Source organism: Cheilinus undulatus, linkage group 2 (assembly GCF_018320785.1).
Source record: "Cheilinus undulatus linkage group 2, ASM1832078v1, whole genome shotgun sequence".
NCBI lineage: Eukaryota > Metazoa > Chordata > Actinopteri > Labriformes > Labridae > Cheilinus > Cheilinus undulatus.
In genome coordinates this window covers 16714128-16731828 of record NC_054866.1, presented here as the reverse complement: position 1 = coordinate 16731828, position 17701 = coordinate 16714128, and the positions used below count along the sequence as shown (strand labels likewise).

Below are 17701 nucleotides of genomic sequence, written 5' to 3'. Positions count from 1 at the left end.
AAGAAGAGGAGGAGGAGGAGCATTGAGTGGGGGGTGAGAAGATGTAGAAGAGAGGAGGAAGAGAGTGCTGATCTAAAAGAGGTGGGGGGGTTCATCACTATGAGCAAGAAGAAGAGGAGGAGGAGAAAGGGGGGGTAGTGTGAAGGGAAAAGAGGGGAGGAGAGAGGGATGGAGGGGAAGGGAGGGGTTTTAAAGGGTGGGCTTGTAGTCATTGTCAGGCTGCGAGTAAGAGAGGGAGAAAGAGAGAGAGAGAAGGTGTGCCCAGGCAGTCAGACCGACTGAAGAGCGAGTGTGTGCAAACTGGGATGAGTAAATGCACCCGGCGACTTAGCTGTTGATACAGCCAGAGAGAAAGAGAGAGAGAGAGTGTGTGTGTGCACGAAAGCGAGTGAGAGTGCGCGAGCGAGAGAGAGAGCGAGGGTGAGAGAGAGAAGAAGTGAAAGGGAGGAAAAAGGGAAGAAAGAAGCAGAGAAGAGAAAGGGAGGATACAACAACTACAACTATGCTGTGCTGCATAAGAAGAACCAAACCGGTAAACTGCTCTGATTTTGCTTTATCAATATTTTCTCCTGTGCTTCTTAACTCTGAACTTTGAGCCTCTTGGTTTGAGGTCAGATTAAGCCATTAGAGAAGGGATTAGAGAAGATGTTGGTGTAATTTGCTTTGAGTCTGGGCCTGGCTTTTCTTTATACAAGTCTTCCTACAGAGCCCAGACACGCCTAGTTAATGTGATTATCCCGCATGAATGGATGTTGCCACAATGCTTCTCAGACCTCACACTGTACTTGCCGGGGAACAAGACTGTAACTTGATCTTGGGGAGCCAGGCATTCCCTCATATTGATCATGCAATTAAAAAAAGTGACAGATTATTGGAAGGCACTTGATATGCTCTGAATTTAATTGGGGTTTAAGGCTGTGATACTCATTCAGACGCTCTTTTGAACTAACTCAGAATAATCCACCATTGTTAGGGATGATTTGTATTAATAAGACCAACGCATGTGCCTACACTTGTGCCTTAATAGGGGTGTTAAAGCCTTTAATTTCTGCTTTCTTGAGCAGAATTGGGTGACACAGGAAAGTAAATTTCCACAGAGAGGAGGGAAAAAAGGGCGGGGTACGGATTGAGTGAGCAGCACCATCATGTCAGTGGCCTCTGGGGAGTACAATGGGAATAAATGAGTCTAAATGGATTATCATAGCCCTCCAGCTTTTATAAGTGGATGCTGTCAGTTGAGGGTACTATGAAGTGTGCACTCATTTAAAGGGTGTGAAAGGGTGGTGTCGGTGGCAGAGGATCATAAAAAAAAAAGAAAAGAAGGTGTTGCATGGAAGCGGGTGGGTCTGGTTAGTGTAGAAGAGGGGTGGCACTGTCCATGCGCTCCACTCTGTTGGATTTGAGCAGGTATCATGATGGGATTTTCATGTGAGATCAGGGCCAAGTTTCTGCTTTTATCTTAAGCAGAGTCTGGTTTTATCAGAGTCCTATTACACTGAATTCAGATGGCATTTGATTGCTTTTTTAATGCTAGCCTACGTGAGTCATATGAGCTCTGGCAGGCAGGAGAGAGAAAAAGGAAGCAAAGCATGCCAGTTGAGAGACACGCAGGAAGAGCCGGGTGCTGTCGGGGAGAGCGCGAGCGGCAGGGTGGAGTGAAGCTGGTGCACATGGAGGTAGATGAGGGGGATGAGATGCAAGAGGAGGTAGAGAGCAAAGAGAAACCGGTGAGCAGAGAAAAAAAGAGAGAGGCTGCAAGGTATGGGGGAAGGTAGGGAGAGGCAGGCATGAAGCAAAGCAGGAAGGATGGCAGCTACATGTAAGCGTGTGCTGTGACAGAGCGAGGGTTGCTGCTAGGGGAGGCTGAGCAAGCGCAAAGGTGAGAAATCAAAGGGAAAGGAAGCCGGCGTGCTTCACACTGCAGCCATGTGGGTGAGGCACCGGCTTTTTTCCCACAGAGCGCTGTCGCTGCCTCGTGTGTGAGCACCATCTACCAAAGGGAAAAACATCCCCCTAAAGGCCAACAAGCACTTTTATCCTCCCGTTTTCACCTTTATGACCAGCATGCAGACATACTCTTTGGTCATGGATGAATGAGCAAAGAGGAGGCTGTTTTTTCTCCCAAGGTAATAGGTGGTCCTGCCATTGTGGAGTGTAAAGTGCTATTGCAACATCTTCACTTTGGGAGTGGCTTACACTTCATTAAAGGCTCTTCTGATTCTCTGGCCCTTAGCTTAAGCTCTGTAGTTTTAGGGCAAAATAATCACCTCGGAAAACATTTCTTGGTCTTTTCAGGGTCTGGAGAAAGATCAAGGATCATGACTTCCTTCAGTCTACCCAAAGATGCCCTTTCCTTCTTGAACCAAGACTTCAAATCCCAACTTCAAGTGCTATTCTTAAACTCCGCCCTAACTCTTGGCTCCAGGGCTGGTCCTGCCTGCCATGCTCCTACCTTTAGCATGAGCTTGATCATTATTGGCCAAACTCTAAAACCGAGAACAATACCCACTCAAAATGTGCATACCACTTTCCCTAGGGCTTGGCTTCTTCCAAGCACCTATCCAAGTCAGCATTTGCAGTTTTCAGGTCTACCTGGAAACTGCTTACCACTATGACCACTTTTCTTCCGGCTCCTGTACACTTTCACATGCCCATCTCTCTCCCCAGCCCCATCCGCGACTCGGCCCCTTATGAGATCAGTGGCGATAGCGAAGCCTTTGTTCAGGCAGAGAGGCGGTGTAATTGAATTAAAGGCAGCTCCAGAGGATGTAATGATGCTGGCATATGGCTGCTTATTAGTTGCTGCGAAGCATCTTTCTCTTTCCCGGGCTGTCGTAAAAGACACAGTACATCTTTTTACATCAACTGCTCGTCAAAGAAGAGAGAGATGGATAGAGAAAAGAGGAGAGGGAGAGACAGTGAAGCGGGGGCTGTGGCAGTCACCACCTGAGTCCCCCTCTCCTCTCCTCTTCTGCAGGAGATAGCCGGCTGAAAGGGTGTGGTGCTCCGCTATGTCTGTGTGTGTGAGAGAGAGAGAATGAGTGGGTAGCAGTTGGTTCAGTGAGGAAGAGAGTGAAAGACGGCAGTAAGGAGGAGAGAAAGCGAGAGAGAGAGAGATTTAGCAGAAGCAGACAGCAGACTGTCTTTGGTGTCTGGATGATTCCTGCAGAAAAAGCAGACAGACATTGGAATAAAGCTGGGATTTTCAGGAGGGATGCATGTGTGCCACCAGCAGGGTGGCTAATAGCATCTCTGAGAATGCTTTGGGAAGAATACAACAAATGTTTGAGGAGTTTCTCTTTTCATTTCAATTGGCTTTCACTTCTGACTGATTTAATATACACACATTTGAATAATTACACAATGCAATGACTTAGATCTTAAAAACTCAGCAGCCGCACCTGTTGGGGAGTTGATAAAAGCGCCTCTGCATAGCAAGCAAGGTGTAACCCCACTGTTGTAAATGCAAATGTTACCTTTAACATTTCTCTCCACTCTTGCCAGTGGCGTTCAATCCGAGGTTGGGCGGAGCGGCCAGGTGCAAAAGGAATCTCCTGCTTGAATGGACCTGAATAAAAACACTCTAAACAAAAACGTGATTACATGCACACCTGATGTGTGTATTGGCATTAGCAGTGGTAATTCAACCACTATAAACCCTGCCTTTCTAGTGTGCCTTCCCTCATTTCCCCCCTCCTCCTGAAACAAGTCCCTAATGGCCCTGGCAATGAGGCAATGGGAAGGTGGTGGATCGTAACTGTGTGTCACTATTGGGGGGGATGGTACGTGTGGGTGTATGTGTGGTTATGGATCGGTCGGTGAAGCCACTGACTCTCGGGTGTGGTTCTCCCGATAGCTGGTGCCCACCCAAGGACAGAGTGAGACAGGGAGCGAACACAGACTGCAGCTGATAGACAAAGCTGTAATAGACACATCAAGCTGTCAGGTAATGTAGTGAACATATTTTAGCAGTGACATTTATTACCTCTGCAGGCTGGAAAGACAAAGAAATGTGTCCTCTTGTGGAGGGTTGCTTGTTTAGATAAAATTAACCTCTGAGCTGATGTGCATTTAGATTCTGAACATGCACATGGCAATGATTTTATGTCACCTTTATGTGTTAAAGCATAGTGCAAGCTCTAAATGTTGCCTCGTTGCACTAACATAGCTTTATAATTGCAGTGGGATTGCATAATCTGTTCCATAATCATGCCTAAAAAGCACATTTCTTTAGCTAACATGCCACTTTTTACTGGATAATAAACACTTTTCAGTGACTGTAGTGTCTCTATGGCAACCATTTTCCAGGAGGAAACACTGCAGGCTTATTGTAATAAGTAATTTGATTAACCTAATAGAGCAAATATGTTGTCTCACAGCAAATTAAAAAGGGGAGAGTTGAGACATTGGTGGATTCCTGGTGATTTGAAGGGAGCGTACCTTTTACCGTAGGGAGGTGCTGCTGTATTTATGAATGAAAATGTGTGCCGCACAGCCTCAGAGTGGGATAGCGCCTGCAGGAGGGTACGTGACCAGGGTTCATTGAGTACTTTGAGCCCTAAAGAAGCATATCTTTCAGGATCTGGAGCAATGATTCTGTTAAAATAATGAAAAATGTGAATGTAGGAACTACCTTTGGCATTAACAATGGCTGCAGTGGTTTTTATTTTCATCTGACTAAGTTTGATATGACAGATCAAAGTAGCTCTGGCTGATTTCTTTTAGACCACAGCAGAAAGGAAATCACAGCACAGCACTTCTCAGGGTGATACACAGACAAATATCAATACTTCAAACGATCATGCTACAATTGTGGTCAAAGCAAACATGATGGTGATAGCTCTTCCCCGTCGTCTTACGCTGATATGAGATCACTCAGCGCTCTGCTGGTGTTTTATTACATTTGGACACACTGACACACAGACATCACTAAAGTAAATGACATCCCCTTTGTTCCAATAATGATGTCATACCCTCATATTCCCAAACACCCTCATCCATCACTCCACCCTCATCTCTCTTCTTCTCTCTCCCCCTCTCTCTCTCTCTCTCTTTCTGACTCATTGTTTGCAGCCAGTAAGTAATTCTATTTAGAGTTAAGTGCTTGGGTCAAATTTTTGGCAATTGTAAGCACCCATGAGATCAGACACAATAAAAACCCCATAAGTCACCCTGGACATGCATAGTATGAAGAGCAGAGGGTGTGGCAGAGGTGCTTTGTCTGTCTTCTTGCTGGCTATTATATGACTTAGCCAATTTCCTTTCATAATAGACAGTTTAAGTTAGGTTTTAGTTATAATTATTCGAAAGGAATCCAGTGTGAACTTTGTTGCCTAAAACTTTGACTATAAATGTTAACTGCCCATGAGAAGCACAAGCTAAAAATATATCCTAGGTGATAAATTCTGTCAAAAAGTAAGTTTAGTTTCATCACATAAACTAAAAAGACTAAAACCGACTAAAATATTAGTGCTGGACTGTTTGACACTCAAAATCCATGCTATTTCTCTACTGTGCATATAAAGTATGTCAGTATTTTTCTAGGGTTGGGTATTGCCACTGATCTGATTCAATATCGACTCATGTTTGGATGTTTTAGTTACAAAACCTTTTCTGCTTCAACACTAGCTATTAGAGAAAAAAAAAGATGGAAAAAGTACAAATCCTGTATTGATATAGCGCCCAGATATCAAAAGATAAAAGGATCAGGCAGGATCAGAGAATCGATTTGTTAAATCCAGTCGTAAGTATTTCATTAGTATATTTTGAATCAGTTAAAGTTTTGGCAGCACGTTAATATGACTATTTTACATTTCTGGTGCTAAAGTTATTTTTCTGTGCCCTCAAATCACCTCAAACAGAGCTGCTGCTATGGCCAAGACTGACAAAACTGCTGTTCTTTGAAGAAACACTCCACCAGTCGTGGCCAGCAGCATTGGCCACACCCTGATGTGGGTTTGCTCATAGAATATAATGCCCGCAATTGTATTGATATGCGTCTGATGACGCAAGTATGTTTTGGGCTAAAGACTAACCGCAAAAATTTACACTTGAGTAATCCCTGAAAAAAATTCCTTCAGTGTCATATCACTGCCATCAGGCCAAAATCTCATATCTCCGAAACCCTCATTTTTCAGGGAAAGAAGAAAACCTTGAATATTTCAAATAACTAAACATAGAATGGTCATTGTCAGCATCTTTTATGACACTTTTTAGAGGTTTGAAATTTGCAACAACCCACTAACAGATGTAAAGGGTGACCAATAGCAGTGATTTATGAAGAATTTGAAATCTTGAAAATTGGAGTTATATGTTTTTTTTTGCCCAACACCAGAAATACCTTTTTTGTAATATCATATTGCACAAAATTGCCCCATGAAAATATAGCATATTAAAAATTGTAGGAAGGCCAGGGGAAAGATTTATGCCATCAACCCAGATAGCCTAGCAGTTTGGTTGCCCATCCACTCCTCTCTGCTATCAAATAAAGGCTTAAAAATTCCCTATATATATACATATATATATATATATATACATACATGTATATATATACCAAAACAAAAAGGTTAAAACTGACTTTAGGGTGACGAAAACCAGGAACTATAATGAAAAATCCTTGTATTTCAAAATAATTTAACATAGAATAGTCATTGTCAGCATCTTTTTCTACTTTTTAGGAGTTCAAAATTTGCAACCTACTGAAGAATTTTTTTTTCATAAATCACTGCTATTGGGTGACCAATGGCAGTGATTCATGAAAAAATTTGAAATCATGAAAATTGGAGATACGAGGTTTTGGCTCGACACCAGCAATATCTTTTCTGTAATATCAATTGCACAAAATTGCTTCATGAAAATATAGTTTATTAAGAATTGCAGGAGGGCCAGAGGCAGGATTTACACCCTAAACCCTGGGGATGGCATTTGTATGAAGGTGGAGGAGGTGAATATACCAACACAGCTGCACCGTGGCCTCTCCTGCTCCGATATTGAACTGACACACTGACCCTGAAGAAGACATGTTGGTTTTAGGGCCTCTGGCTCTTAAATCATGTCACGCAGATGTGATTCCTCACCGAGACAGCTGTCGAAGTCAACCTCATATCCAGTATAATGACACTATTACAGACAGAAGGTACCGGGGACTAGACAGATGGATGCTTCCTGGAAGGAGCATCTTCAGAAAACTATTTTCGCTGAATTTCACTGACCTTAAAGAAGACACTGCTGCTCAGTGACGCGTCCCACCAGCATTGACATATACACATATATATAACCCACGCCGCACCCTTCCGCTGCATCACACACAACTCCTCCTTAACCATGCTGATTGCTCCGCCTGATTTACGATTTCCCCATTGGCTCGCTCCCCTGAGGGGTCAGGTGCGCTGCCAATCAGTGTGACATATAGTCTTTCATAGCACCAACCAGCAGACAGCGCCGTGATGAGTTAGCACTCTGGTTGTCAAGGTAACCTTTGATGGTTGGGAGGGGTATGGCAGTGAATGCTGAGGAGACTCTGGCAGGCAGCTTGTTTCCCTAGCAGCCAGAGATGGAGCCGTAGAAAGCTACTGTACCTAGAGAATAGAGAGTGGCTCATTATTTTGGAGAGATTTTGAATAGTCACATTTCTCTGGTTACTGTGCTACATGTATTAGCAGTGGATGCTATTGAGAGGTTATGCATTTAAGTGATTGTTCAATAAATCAATTCCAGCACCATTATCAAGAGGACAATATAAACCCAGTGCCTAGAACTGCAAATGCCTGAATTTATTTACAAAATCCCAGTGAATTCATGTCATTAAGTGTAGATAATCAGCCTCTAAATGCATCTGTTAGTCTCATAAAAGGGAATTTAAAACTACAAGAGCATAAATCCTCTCTTTCCAGGACATGAAATGATGAAATGCTGCACATTCTTTCTAGACCAGTCAGTGGGTCCAGAAAAAAAGCCTTCAAGGATGTAAAGCATTCATATTCTACAATATCCACATTCTTATCATTTAGCTAACTTATGCTGCACTGCATGCATACTCTTTGACTGTTTGCTTCATGTTGCTTATTCACATTCATTTACAGTGCACATTCAAAGCTTTTGATTGGTTGAATCTTTGCTAGATGATGTTTTACCTTGATTTGATTGCTTATTCATTTTTTAATGTAATGATTCATTTTGTTAGCTCATCGTTCATTCCTTTATTTGATTTGATTTCTTTTCATTAGATTTATATGACTCATAGCACAACCCACATATTGATGGACACCCACTGTATGGATCCAGTTACTGAAGGTAATATCATGGAACCACTTTCAATACTACATTGTGTACTGTCCCATTCCTAACCCTATTCCTCATCCAGTCCTACACTTATGCTTCTCTTCAAACCTGACTAACCCAATTTTTCCCAAGCTTTAATTCTCCTGTGATGTTATAGATCATAAGCAACAACCCCCTTCCTCTGAGCATATACTTCTGTCATTTTCTGACATTTCCACTCATGGCATACTGTATCTATCTTTGGTCTGATTCCCCACAAGAGTACGTCAGCATGATATTTTGGGATCTTCAAGCTACATCGTCCAAATTAAAGGGCTTTCTTCTAGTTTTTAGAATAGCCTCCCTTGTTGTTGTCCAGGAGACCAGCATGATAGCTACAGTAGATGTTAACTTGCTGTGTACTCTCTTGGCTACCAGGTGGAGAAGAATGAGGATGCAGACCAGAAGATTGAACAGGATGGGACCACCAACAAACCCGAGGATAAGGCCCACAAGGCTGCTACCAAAATACAGGCCAGCTTCCGTGGACACATAACCCGGAAAAAGATGAAAGACGGAGAGGAAGAGAAGGAGGGTGACAGTCCCGCTGCAGAGGAGGCAACAGAGGGAGGAGAGGAGGAAAAGAAAGCAGAGGGAGAGGAGGCACCTGCAAAGGAGGAAGAAGCTGCAGGGGAGGAGGCCAAAAAGGAGGAGGAGACGAGCCAAGCCAAAAGCCCGGTGGCGGATAAGCCAGCTAACTCTCCGGCAGCGACGTCTCCTGTAGCGGCGGTGCCTGCTGCTACCTCTCCTGCGGCTGCCACAGCGCCCTCTGAGCCCCAGAAAGAGGAGCCAAAGGCAGAGGAGAAAGCTGAAGAGAAGCCCAAAGAGGTGGAGGCCCCAGCGGCGGCGGCCAAGAGTCCCACCACAGCCACAGCTGAGGAGAAGAAGAAGGAGGGGGATAGTGAAGAGAAAAAGGAGGAGGCCAGACAAGCCGATGTGCCTGCTGCTGTCAGCCCGACAGCTGAGAAGGAGGACCCTAACCAAACAAAAGATAAACAAGGTATGATTGAAAGCTTTTAACACTCTTTCATTAAAGAATGACTTTTAGATCAATGCTACCAAATATGCTCACATAAGATACAATAAGTTGAGCAGATGTTTTTGAGGGGAAATGAGTTTAGAGACAAAAATAACTCCAGACACTTTCTCTAATCAAGAAGCAATTACTGTAAAAAAACACAAACAAAGAGAAAAGGTAAGCTTTCCAGTCGTCTGCTTGGCAGGCTCCACAGGAAACAACTCCTTGTTGAGTCTTGGGGATTTAAGGATACTTGGCAGGGCTCCACCATTCACTGGTTAACACAGAGACACAGCTCAATATTAGATTAGACAGCCTTGTATTGCAGTCCTTGCAAGATGAAACCTCCATACAGATGAAGCAGAAAAGGGGATAGAAAGAGTGGGTTGAAGTTATTAGTGCTGGTCAAGTATGATGTTGAGGAATGGGTGCATAGTGTCGATATATTCTTTAAGTCGTAAAGGTTTATGAACATATTTTTTTTTGAAACACAGGCCAGCATTTTAATTTGGCTGCTCCAGTCTTTTCATGAATGCATACATTTGTGAACATAGATAATCCTATCAAATTCTTTTTTCACATTACATCAGGTTGAAAGATCTGACAAAATCCCTTCCTACCTGCCTCCTACTTCAGCTAATAGATTTCAAAGCAGACTACCGTTTGGTGTCCAATAAAAGGAGGAACATTTATCTGCAATGAAACTGGAAGGCCATGAAATGACATTTAAACGTTGATGCAGCATACCCACAACACACTCTTGACATGAACTCATATTTCTGGTCCAAGGACTCTCAGACTGGGTCAGACAGGTAGTTAATGGAGCATGTTCAGTCTCGAGTAGGTGGGGGTGTGAGGTGGGAAACACACGCACACGCCAACTGGAGAACTACACAGAAACTAGGTCACCTAGGCAGCACTGTCTCCCTGTTGTCATAGTTACCACCTCGATGGGATAGCTGGCCTGCATGGAGCAGAGCGGGGATAACAGGTGCTCTGATTTCAATGAATGATTAATGATCCCTACTGGTCACGATCTGCACTGGGGAAGTCTGTCACAAACAAACATTACTTGACGGAGAACCCCCAATTAACAATCCAAGGCTGGCCACAATATGCTTAACCAACTGAAATGGATCAGAGAGCAAATTAATATTTATTAAGATGTTATGTGGTTAATGATTGTCAGCGCACAGGCATGCAAATGGACGCCAGGTACTCTGATCTGACTGAATAATATATGAGGCAGCCTGGGTATGATCCAGATTCTCCACAAAGCATGGTGGGTGTCACTGGATGGCATTAGTTACATCTGACAGACTTGTATGCCATGGCTTGATGGCGTACAGTAGCTTTGTATAAATACAAAAAATAGTACCATAATGATAAGGAATAAGTAGTTCACAGAGAACCTGCCAGTCTATAAACTGATCAGAAAGTCCAGCTCTATCATTGAGGCTGAAATGGGGAATTTTTAAAAGGTGACAACAGCAAGAAAGCTTTGAAAACTGAAAGCAGTTCGGGGTTCTGGATAGCGTAATGGTTATGTTTCATGCCCCTGGTACAGAGGCTGTAGTCCTCAGTGTAGGCGGCATGGTTTTGACTCAGACTCTCGACACTTTGCAGCAAATCATTCCCCATACTCTCAGCCTTGGATTCAGGGATGATTGAGGAGATGGCGTGCATATGGGGCTTTTTTATGCCTTGAAAACTGAACCATAGATTTTCTCCTAAAATCATCTTTAAAGAAACACTTTAATTTTGAGAATTTTGAGAAATACTGCATACACCACAACTCAGGTTGTCATGTAACAGAGCATACCCAGTCACAGGCTGGAGTGCAGGTTTAGGCAGTGAAAAAGTCTCTTCTCTCATGTACCACCAGACTGTTACATGGGCAGAATTAAGACATGAAAACAGCAATGCAAACTTGTGCAGACACAATTGCATGTGCAATACTTTTATGTCATTTTGCACTTCAGAAATTATATTGAGGTTTTTAATTTTTTGGCATTACAAGTAGAGATGCACAGTATTATTCGCATGATATTGGTATTGGCCGATATATCGGCTGTACATATCAGCCGTCTAAGTCATATATCAACAAACTATACGACTGCACCATCAGGTATAGGCCATTGCCTGTGGTGCCACACTCAAAAGGGCCCAGATTGTTTTGAATAAATCCACAAGCATAGAACAACTACCAGACTGTCTACTTCCCCACTCCTATCAGCCTTGCTTGATTCAGCCTGTCTTTGCACAGGAGACACTAGGTGGGTTTTCTTGTAATTAAACAATATATATATTAAATAATATATATCAGTATTTTTATCGGTATCTGGTAAATGAGGTTGGAAATTTTGGCATATCAGGTATCTAATAAAAAGCCATGTTTAAAATTTTATACAGTCTATAGCTATCTAAAGTCAGCTCTGTGAGTTTTGTCGTGTTATTAGGAGCATACTCTGAGTATTTTAAGGTTGTTTATCAGTGCCTGGATGTTAAATGTTGTGTCTAGTGTTGCTACAAGTGATTATAGCTGCTGTGTTACTGTAATTTAGTACTAATAAGGTTTCTATAAATTATGAAAAAGACTGAAAAGAATACTTATGTCTTACTGGCAAATGCAAACCCCGCCATCACTGACAAGACTCTTTAATGGAGTAAATTTAATGTCACAGCTGCCAGATCAAATGAATCAACAAATACTCTGTTAAATAACAGCATTGAACTTGACATTTTCTAATGGCAAATATTTACAATGAGTGGTAAGTCTGTTAGATAAAGTAGGATGGGAGTCTTTTTTTTATGTGGCTTCAACAGAGCAACAATTATCTGTAACATAGAAAGGTGAAGTACGGTTTACAAGTTTTTCCAGATAGTGGTGTTTAATGTAATAGTTGTAGTAGTAGATTTTTCAAGAAATCGTGGGTATAGATTTAGTAGAACAAGATTGATGTGACGAAAATGTACAGTGTAACCTCTAAAAACAACAATAATGATGCTGAATGTCTTTTTTGATTTGGCTGCAAATTTTCACCGACATGCAAATGATGGACGACCGTCCCCAGTAAAACTTAGCTTAACTTCTATTCATAGACAACAGTTTAGCTTGGTGTAAGTCTTCAAGTCTCACTTGAGCTCAACAGTGACTGGCCACTTTTTGGTGGCTCTTTCAGAATCAAGTTTTTGTATCAAATTACGCATTGACATTTCACTAAATCTCATTATGAATGTTTTTAATCCAGCCAACCAGCCAACTGAATAACTGAATGACTAAAGCGTTGAAAAATATTTGATGAGGTGCAAAACAGCATTCAAAAATGAGAAAAATGTCAAAGGCACAAGACTGTATTTTTTCTTAAAGTGATAAAACTACACATCCCACAAGCCACTGCAACATTTTTTGTCTGTTTTTATTGCAGTGTTTGTCCTGTTAATAGTAAAATTAACACTTCTACAGGGGAACTACCCATTGTTTCATTCTTAGGTTGCTACCTTGGATGGTTGTGACATTATTGCCAATAACCAAATCCGATGTAAAGAAAATGTATGGGAATTTTACATCTGGAACCCTACTGTTGAGCTCTGTAAATTGCATGACAACACTACCACTGACCACTTGCAGACACATGACTACCAAATATGTCAGTGACTTTTTAAAAGATGAGCCACCTAAAGGGTGCTGACAATCAGAGTAATGTGAAGACATTGAAAGAAGTATTTCTCCATGGGCTCCAAAGTGATCTTAAAGCGTACAAAGGCCTCTGTGACTACAAAGTTTGTCTTTATTTAGTTTTCCTTAAAAATATTCTGAAACATATATTTACTCGAAAGGGAATTCACCTGTTCTGTTTTTAACATTTCCTGCGGTTAAGAGTCACCAGTTTTCAGGGACACATTTTAAACCATAATGCTGATTTGACATTAGCCTGTTCAGTGCTTCTTTTGCAGATATGATGTTTCTATGGAAAATGCTGTTTTACACTTCATCAAATGATTTGCAGGTGTATGATACTTACATTTCAAGCTTTCTAAGCTTACCTTGTACAAATTGTGTGCTACCCAGATTACTGTGAGGAAATTGAGGACAAGAGTATTTATGCTGTATTTGCATCTGGTTTAGGAATGGGCTGGACAAACATTGTAATGTCAGATTCAATAGGGCATCAACTACTACCATCTGTACTTTTTAATAATTGCATGTTTGAAACACTGAGCAGTAGTTGATTAGCCTTGATTACATTAGATGTGATTATGGATGAAAGCAATGCTTAAAAAGAGTCAGGGTCAATAAAATGTCTAAATTAAAATGCCCATTTAAAAACTGCATATGCTGCCTAAAATGTTTATTAAAAGCAAGGGACAAAAATCTAAAATCTTATCTTACTTTTCATGGTGCCCAGTTAAGACAGATTTAAACAGAATTGGGATTTCTTAGTTTTTTTTTAAGTTAGAACTGTCAGAGCAGCAGTCTGCATTTGTCGATTTATTGACTTATTCTGCTGTGTCAGCTGTTATAATAGCAAGTCTGTGATAGAACTCAAAATTGGCTGAATAGTAGGAATGCACAATGTTTGGTATGATATAAGTATTGGCAGATATTCACTTGACAAGTGAATTATTGTTATCAGCACATACAAAATTTCTGACACTATTTACAACCAAAAACTTTGCTATACAATCTGGCTATATGAGCAATAATATGGACAATAAAGTTAGTATAGTTTTAGGCTGGACCAGCAGACCTACATCAGCTGATGTCTTTTTCTTTATTTGTCATTATTTCTTAAACTTAAATGTCTGGTTTTAGAACTGAAATTTGTCAATTTATTCATCCTCAAACTTAAAATTATGCAATAATATAATGATATATTATTCCATAAAACAATAATATAATATTATGATAGCGATATCAATATAGGTATCTGCTAAAATTGTTTTTTAAATATCAGCATATTGGATATTGGGAAAAATCTCAAAATGCATCCCCACTAAATAGTCATATTAGAGTTACAGGTATTATACAGATGCCAGAAAAGAAGCTTTTAAATGAGGCAAGTTTTATATCAGAACCAAATACAAAAGACTGTTGGAGAAGTATATATTCTTTCAAATGCCTTAAGGTAAAAAAAATCTTTTTATCTACTCATGTTCACAGATACAAATGTAGGGCTGTGAAAAATTTCAGGACTTTGTTTTTTTTTCAACCTCATGACTTAAATGTGTACATTCTCTCTTATTGAAATGGCGGATTGTATCAAAAATGTATTACTTTAAAAATTACAACTCTTGTCATGTTAAACCAAAATCCATAGAGAGCACACCTAAAAACAGCATTATATTAGTCCAATTTCAGAATTGTTCAGCTGAGTTTTTCTGTATTAACAAGCATTCACACAGAATTGAGTACTTAGGACTCGTGTTTTTGATATTGTATGTTTAAACCGGTATACTGTATGATTTTTTACAAGATATCAAAGTTTAAAATTCTGGTTTCCTGATAACCCAACTGTGCGATTAAATATTTTATGAACTTCATGGGCATATTTTAAAAAAAAAGGTAAAATGTTGCTCTTATTTGAAAATGCTCCAGTAAAACTAAACCAGCACTTTAGTCCTTAAATTTCTGATGAAGATAACTGTGGTGGCTCTTAATACGTCAGGAACTTCAGAAATGACGAGTTTTGGCATTTGGAATTGGATGAAATTGCATTTACATCACACAGTTCAGTGGCTTCAGAGGAAACATTCTCAGGTCTGTCATACCGGCTAACAGGCTAATTACCTCTTACCTGGCAGATCTTGCAGTTGTGAGTCACGCACACTCATACCTCAGTAAAAGCACAAACACAGACCACCTTGTTCCTATACCTCGCTCTCTCTCTCTGCCTCACCCTGAAAGACACTCACCCACACACACATGCACTCCGTCACCTCAATCTCCAATGCAATGATGTCATTCTGAGATGTCTCCTGTTTCTATTAAAGGAGTATGAGATCACCATGGTATGACTTCACCACTCTCAGGGCATATGAATAAAAGGATTGGTCAGAACTAATTAAATTAAATTCTTGTAATCGTTATAGTTCAATCAATAAATGAAGAATTATTGAAGCTGCTATACATATTTAATATCTATCTCTTTTATCCTCAGTAAATCATGATTTCAGCTGGAGAATAAAATAGAATTATACAAGACTGAGAGCAATGTTAGCCAACCAGCTTGTGTAGCATTGGCTTGGTGTTGAATGGTGGAGTATTATTCAGCAGTATTCACCTCTAAGTAAGCCAACACTGGATGTTATTACAGTGCTGTACACTGAGGGAATCACAAGGAATCAGATATGACAAGCCGATATGGCAGTGTTAGCGTTGCTATGTCAGTTCAAATGCTTCATAGGTCCATTAGGAGCACTCTCTTCCTTTATTATTCACACAGCTGATGCTGGGTTGTAGACACAAGATTGCACCTCCTGACTGACATGCTCTCAGTTTTAGTGGTGCTGACATCTTGCGAGTGTCATGGAATTACCAAGTTCCTTCCGTGAATATGTTTTTCCAGCCTTACCCTGCGTTTTTGTGGTTGCTCAGTGTTACAGTATCCATTTTTTTTGTACATGAGAACCATCTGAGGGGAAATATTTAAAACATCAAATGTAGCAGCTGGCATGTGAAATCTTTGAAGCTCTGTATCTCAGACGAACCAGTTAGGGTTTTATTCTTCCAATCCCTCATCTCCATGGTCTAATTTTCTTCCTTCCTCTCTCCATCTCACCTTTTATGTATCATCCCCCCTTCTTACCACCCATATATCTCATTTTCCTCCTCTCACCTCTCCTCTGCACTTTTCCCTTCTCTCTCCCTTCTTAGATGCTGTAGAAGAGTCTAAAGCAGAGGAGGCCGCCCCTGAAGATGCAGCTGCAGAGGCCACCGAGTCCAAGGATGACTAAGGCAAAGTCTCACCTAACGAAAGCAGAAATTAAGAGTATGAAGAATAACACAAAAACAAAAATCTAAAATGGTTGCTCTTTGCCTTCCCAATGTGAAGGCAGTACGTTTCTATTTGTTTGTCATTTTTTGTGTGGCAATGATTTTCTCATGTTGGGGGAGTTTCCAGCGTGAAGTTTTTTGGCTCAAGCTAATTCTATGAGGATGTGATGGTGATGATGATGTGGTGGATTATAAAAAATGATTGTTATCTTGATGATGATGAGGAAGAGGATTTGATTTGTTACATCTTCACTATCTATTGTAAGTGGATCAGTGTTGGCGTGAATGCTCCCAACTGGATTTTTACACATTTAAAATGCATTGCGAATGCACCATACTTTATTTGCATTGCAATGCTCCTTCTTCAAACCCATTTTGCAAATTTAATCTGTCATTCTGCACATGCACGCACAAAAACAAGCCGGTTTTAAAATGCAACCCTAGTTTTCAACACCATACAAATGTATTGAAAACACAGCAAATTGTCTGCCTCTTTGTATGGAGAATAGAATGTATTGTTAAAATGTGTCACATTTCCAGTTGGGCAGCTTTACATTGAATCCCATTATCACATATAGTACAAGAATACTACTCTGTCTCTTTTCTGCTTGAGTCTCTCAAGCTTGGTTTACACCCCTTTTACAAACTGTTTACTCACATATATAGTAATGGACCTGTTGACATTTAAATGACATGATCATATAATAAACTATAGGACTCTTCTATAGTGTTGATATAACTGGCTCTTACACGATGTTCTGCCAGCCCAACGTGAGAACAATAGCATGAACCATCGAACCAGATGCATGATGGGAACTCTCCCTCTGAGAGGAACTTTTTCGCAGTCACAAAAACTTAAGAGGTGTGGCGGCTTCTTTTTGATGTCTTTGGTGTTGTTATGACAGTTTATATGAATTGGAAAAAAAATAATCTTGCACTGATGTTACAAAAAATTGTAAAAAGGAAAAACAAACAAATGAGCAAACAAAAAATACTTTTCCCATGTTCCAGTGAGTGCAATGTCCAGTTTCAACCTTATCAAGGAGTTCAAACTTGTGAGAAAAAATATGAAAAAATAAAAATGGTTTCAATGTCTGTTTTCAAAATAAAGCAAATGTGCCAATTACCATCCTAAGCTGTGGAGTTTGTTTAACATCATGTTCGAATGTTCCATTGCTGAGTGTTTGGAGGTCAAATTAGTGTTTAAGATTGTGATGCTTACAATCTGATTTGAGGAGGCGCAGGAGAAGATGGATATACTCTTGTCTGTTTATTATCAAGCTAAAGCTAGCAAACTTTGTTGGCGTACAACTGGAAACAAAGTGAAACGACAAGACTGGGATGTGTGTTGTTTGGGTTTTTTCCAG

The 17701-nt window shown here is 40.6% G+C and overlaps 1 protein-coding gene across 1 annotated transcript; it reads left to right on the top strand.

Moving 5' to 3' along the window:
- Positions 1-245: 245 nt before the first annotated feature.
- On the top strand, positions 246-17460 carry gap43 (growth associated protein 43). Its single transcript, XM_041808153.1, has 3 exons — positions 246-532; positions 8698-9319; positions 16215-17460. Exons 1-3 carry the CDS (start codon positions 503-505, stop codon positions 16292-16294), a joined length of 732 nt encoding a protein of 243 aa, XP_041664087.1. The 5' UTR covers positions 246-502; the 3' UTR covers positions 16295-17460.
- The last annotated feature ends 241 nt before the right edge of the window (positions 17461-17701 follow it).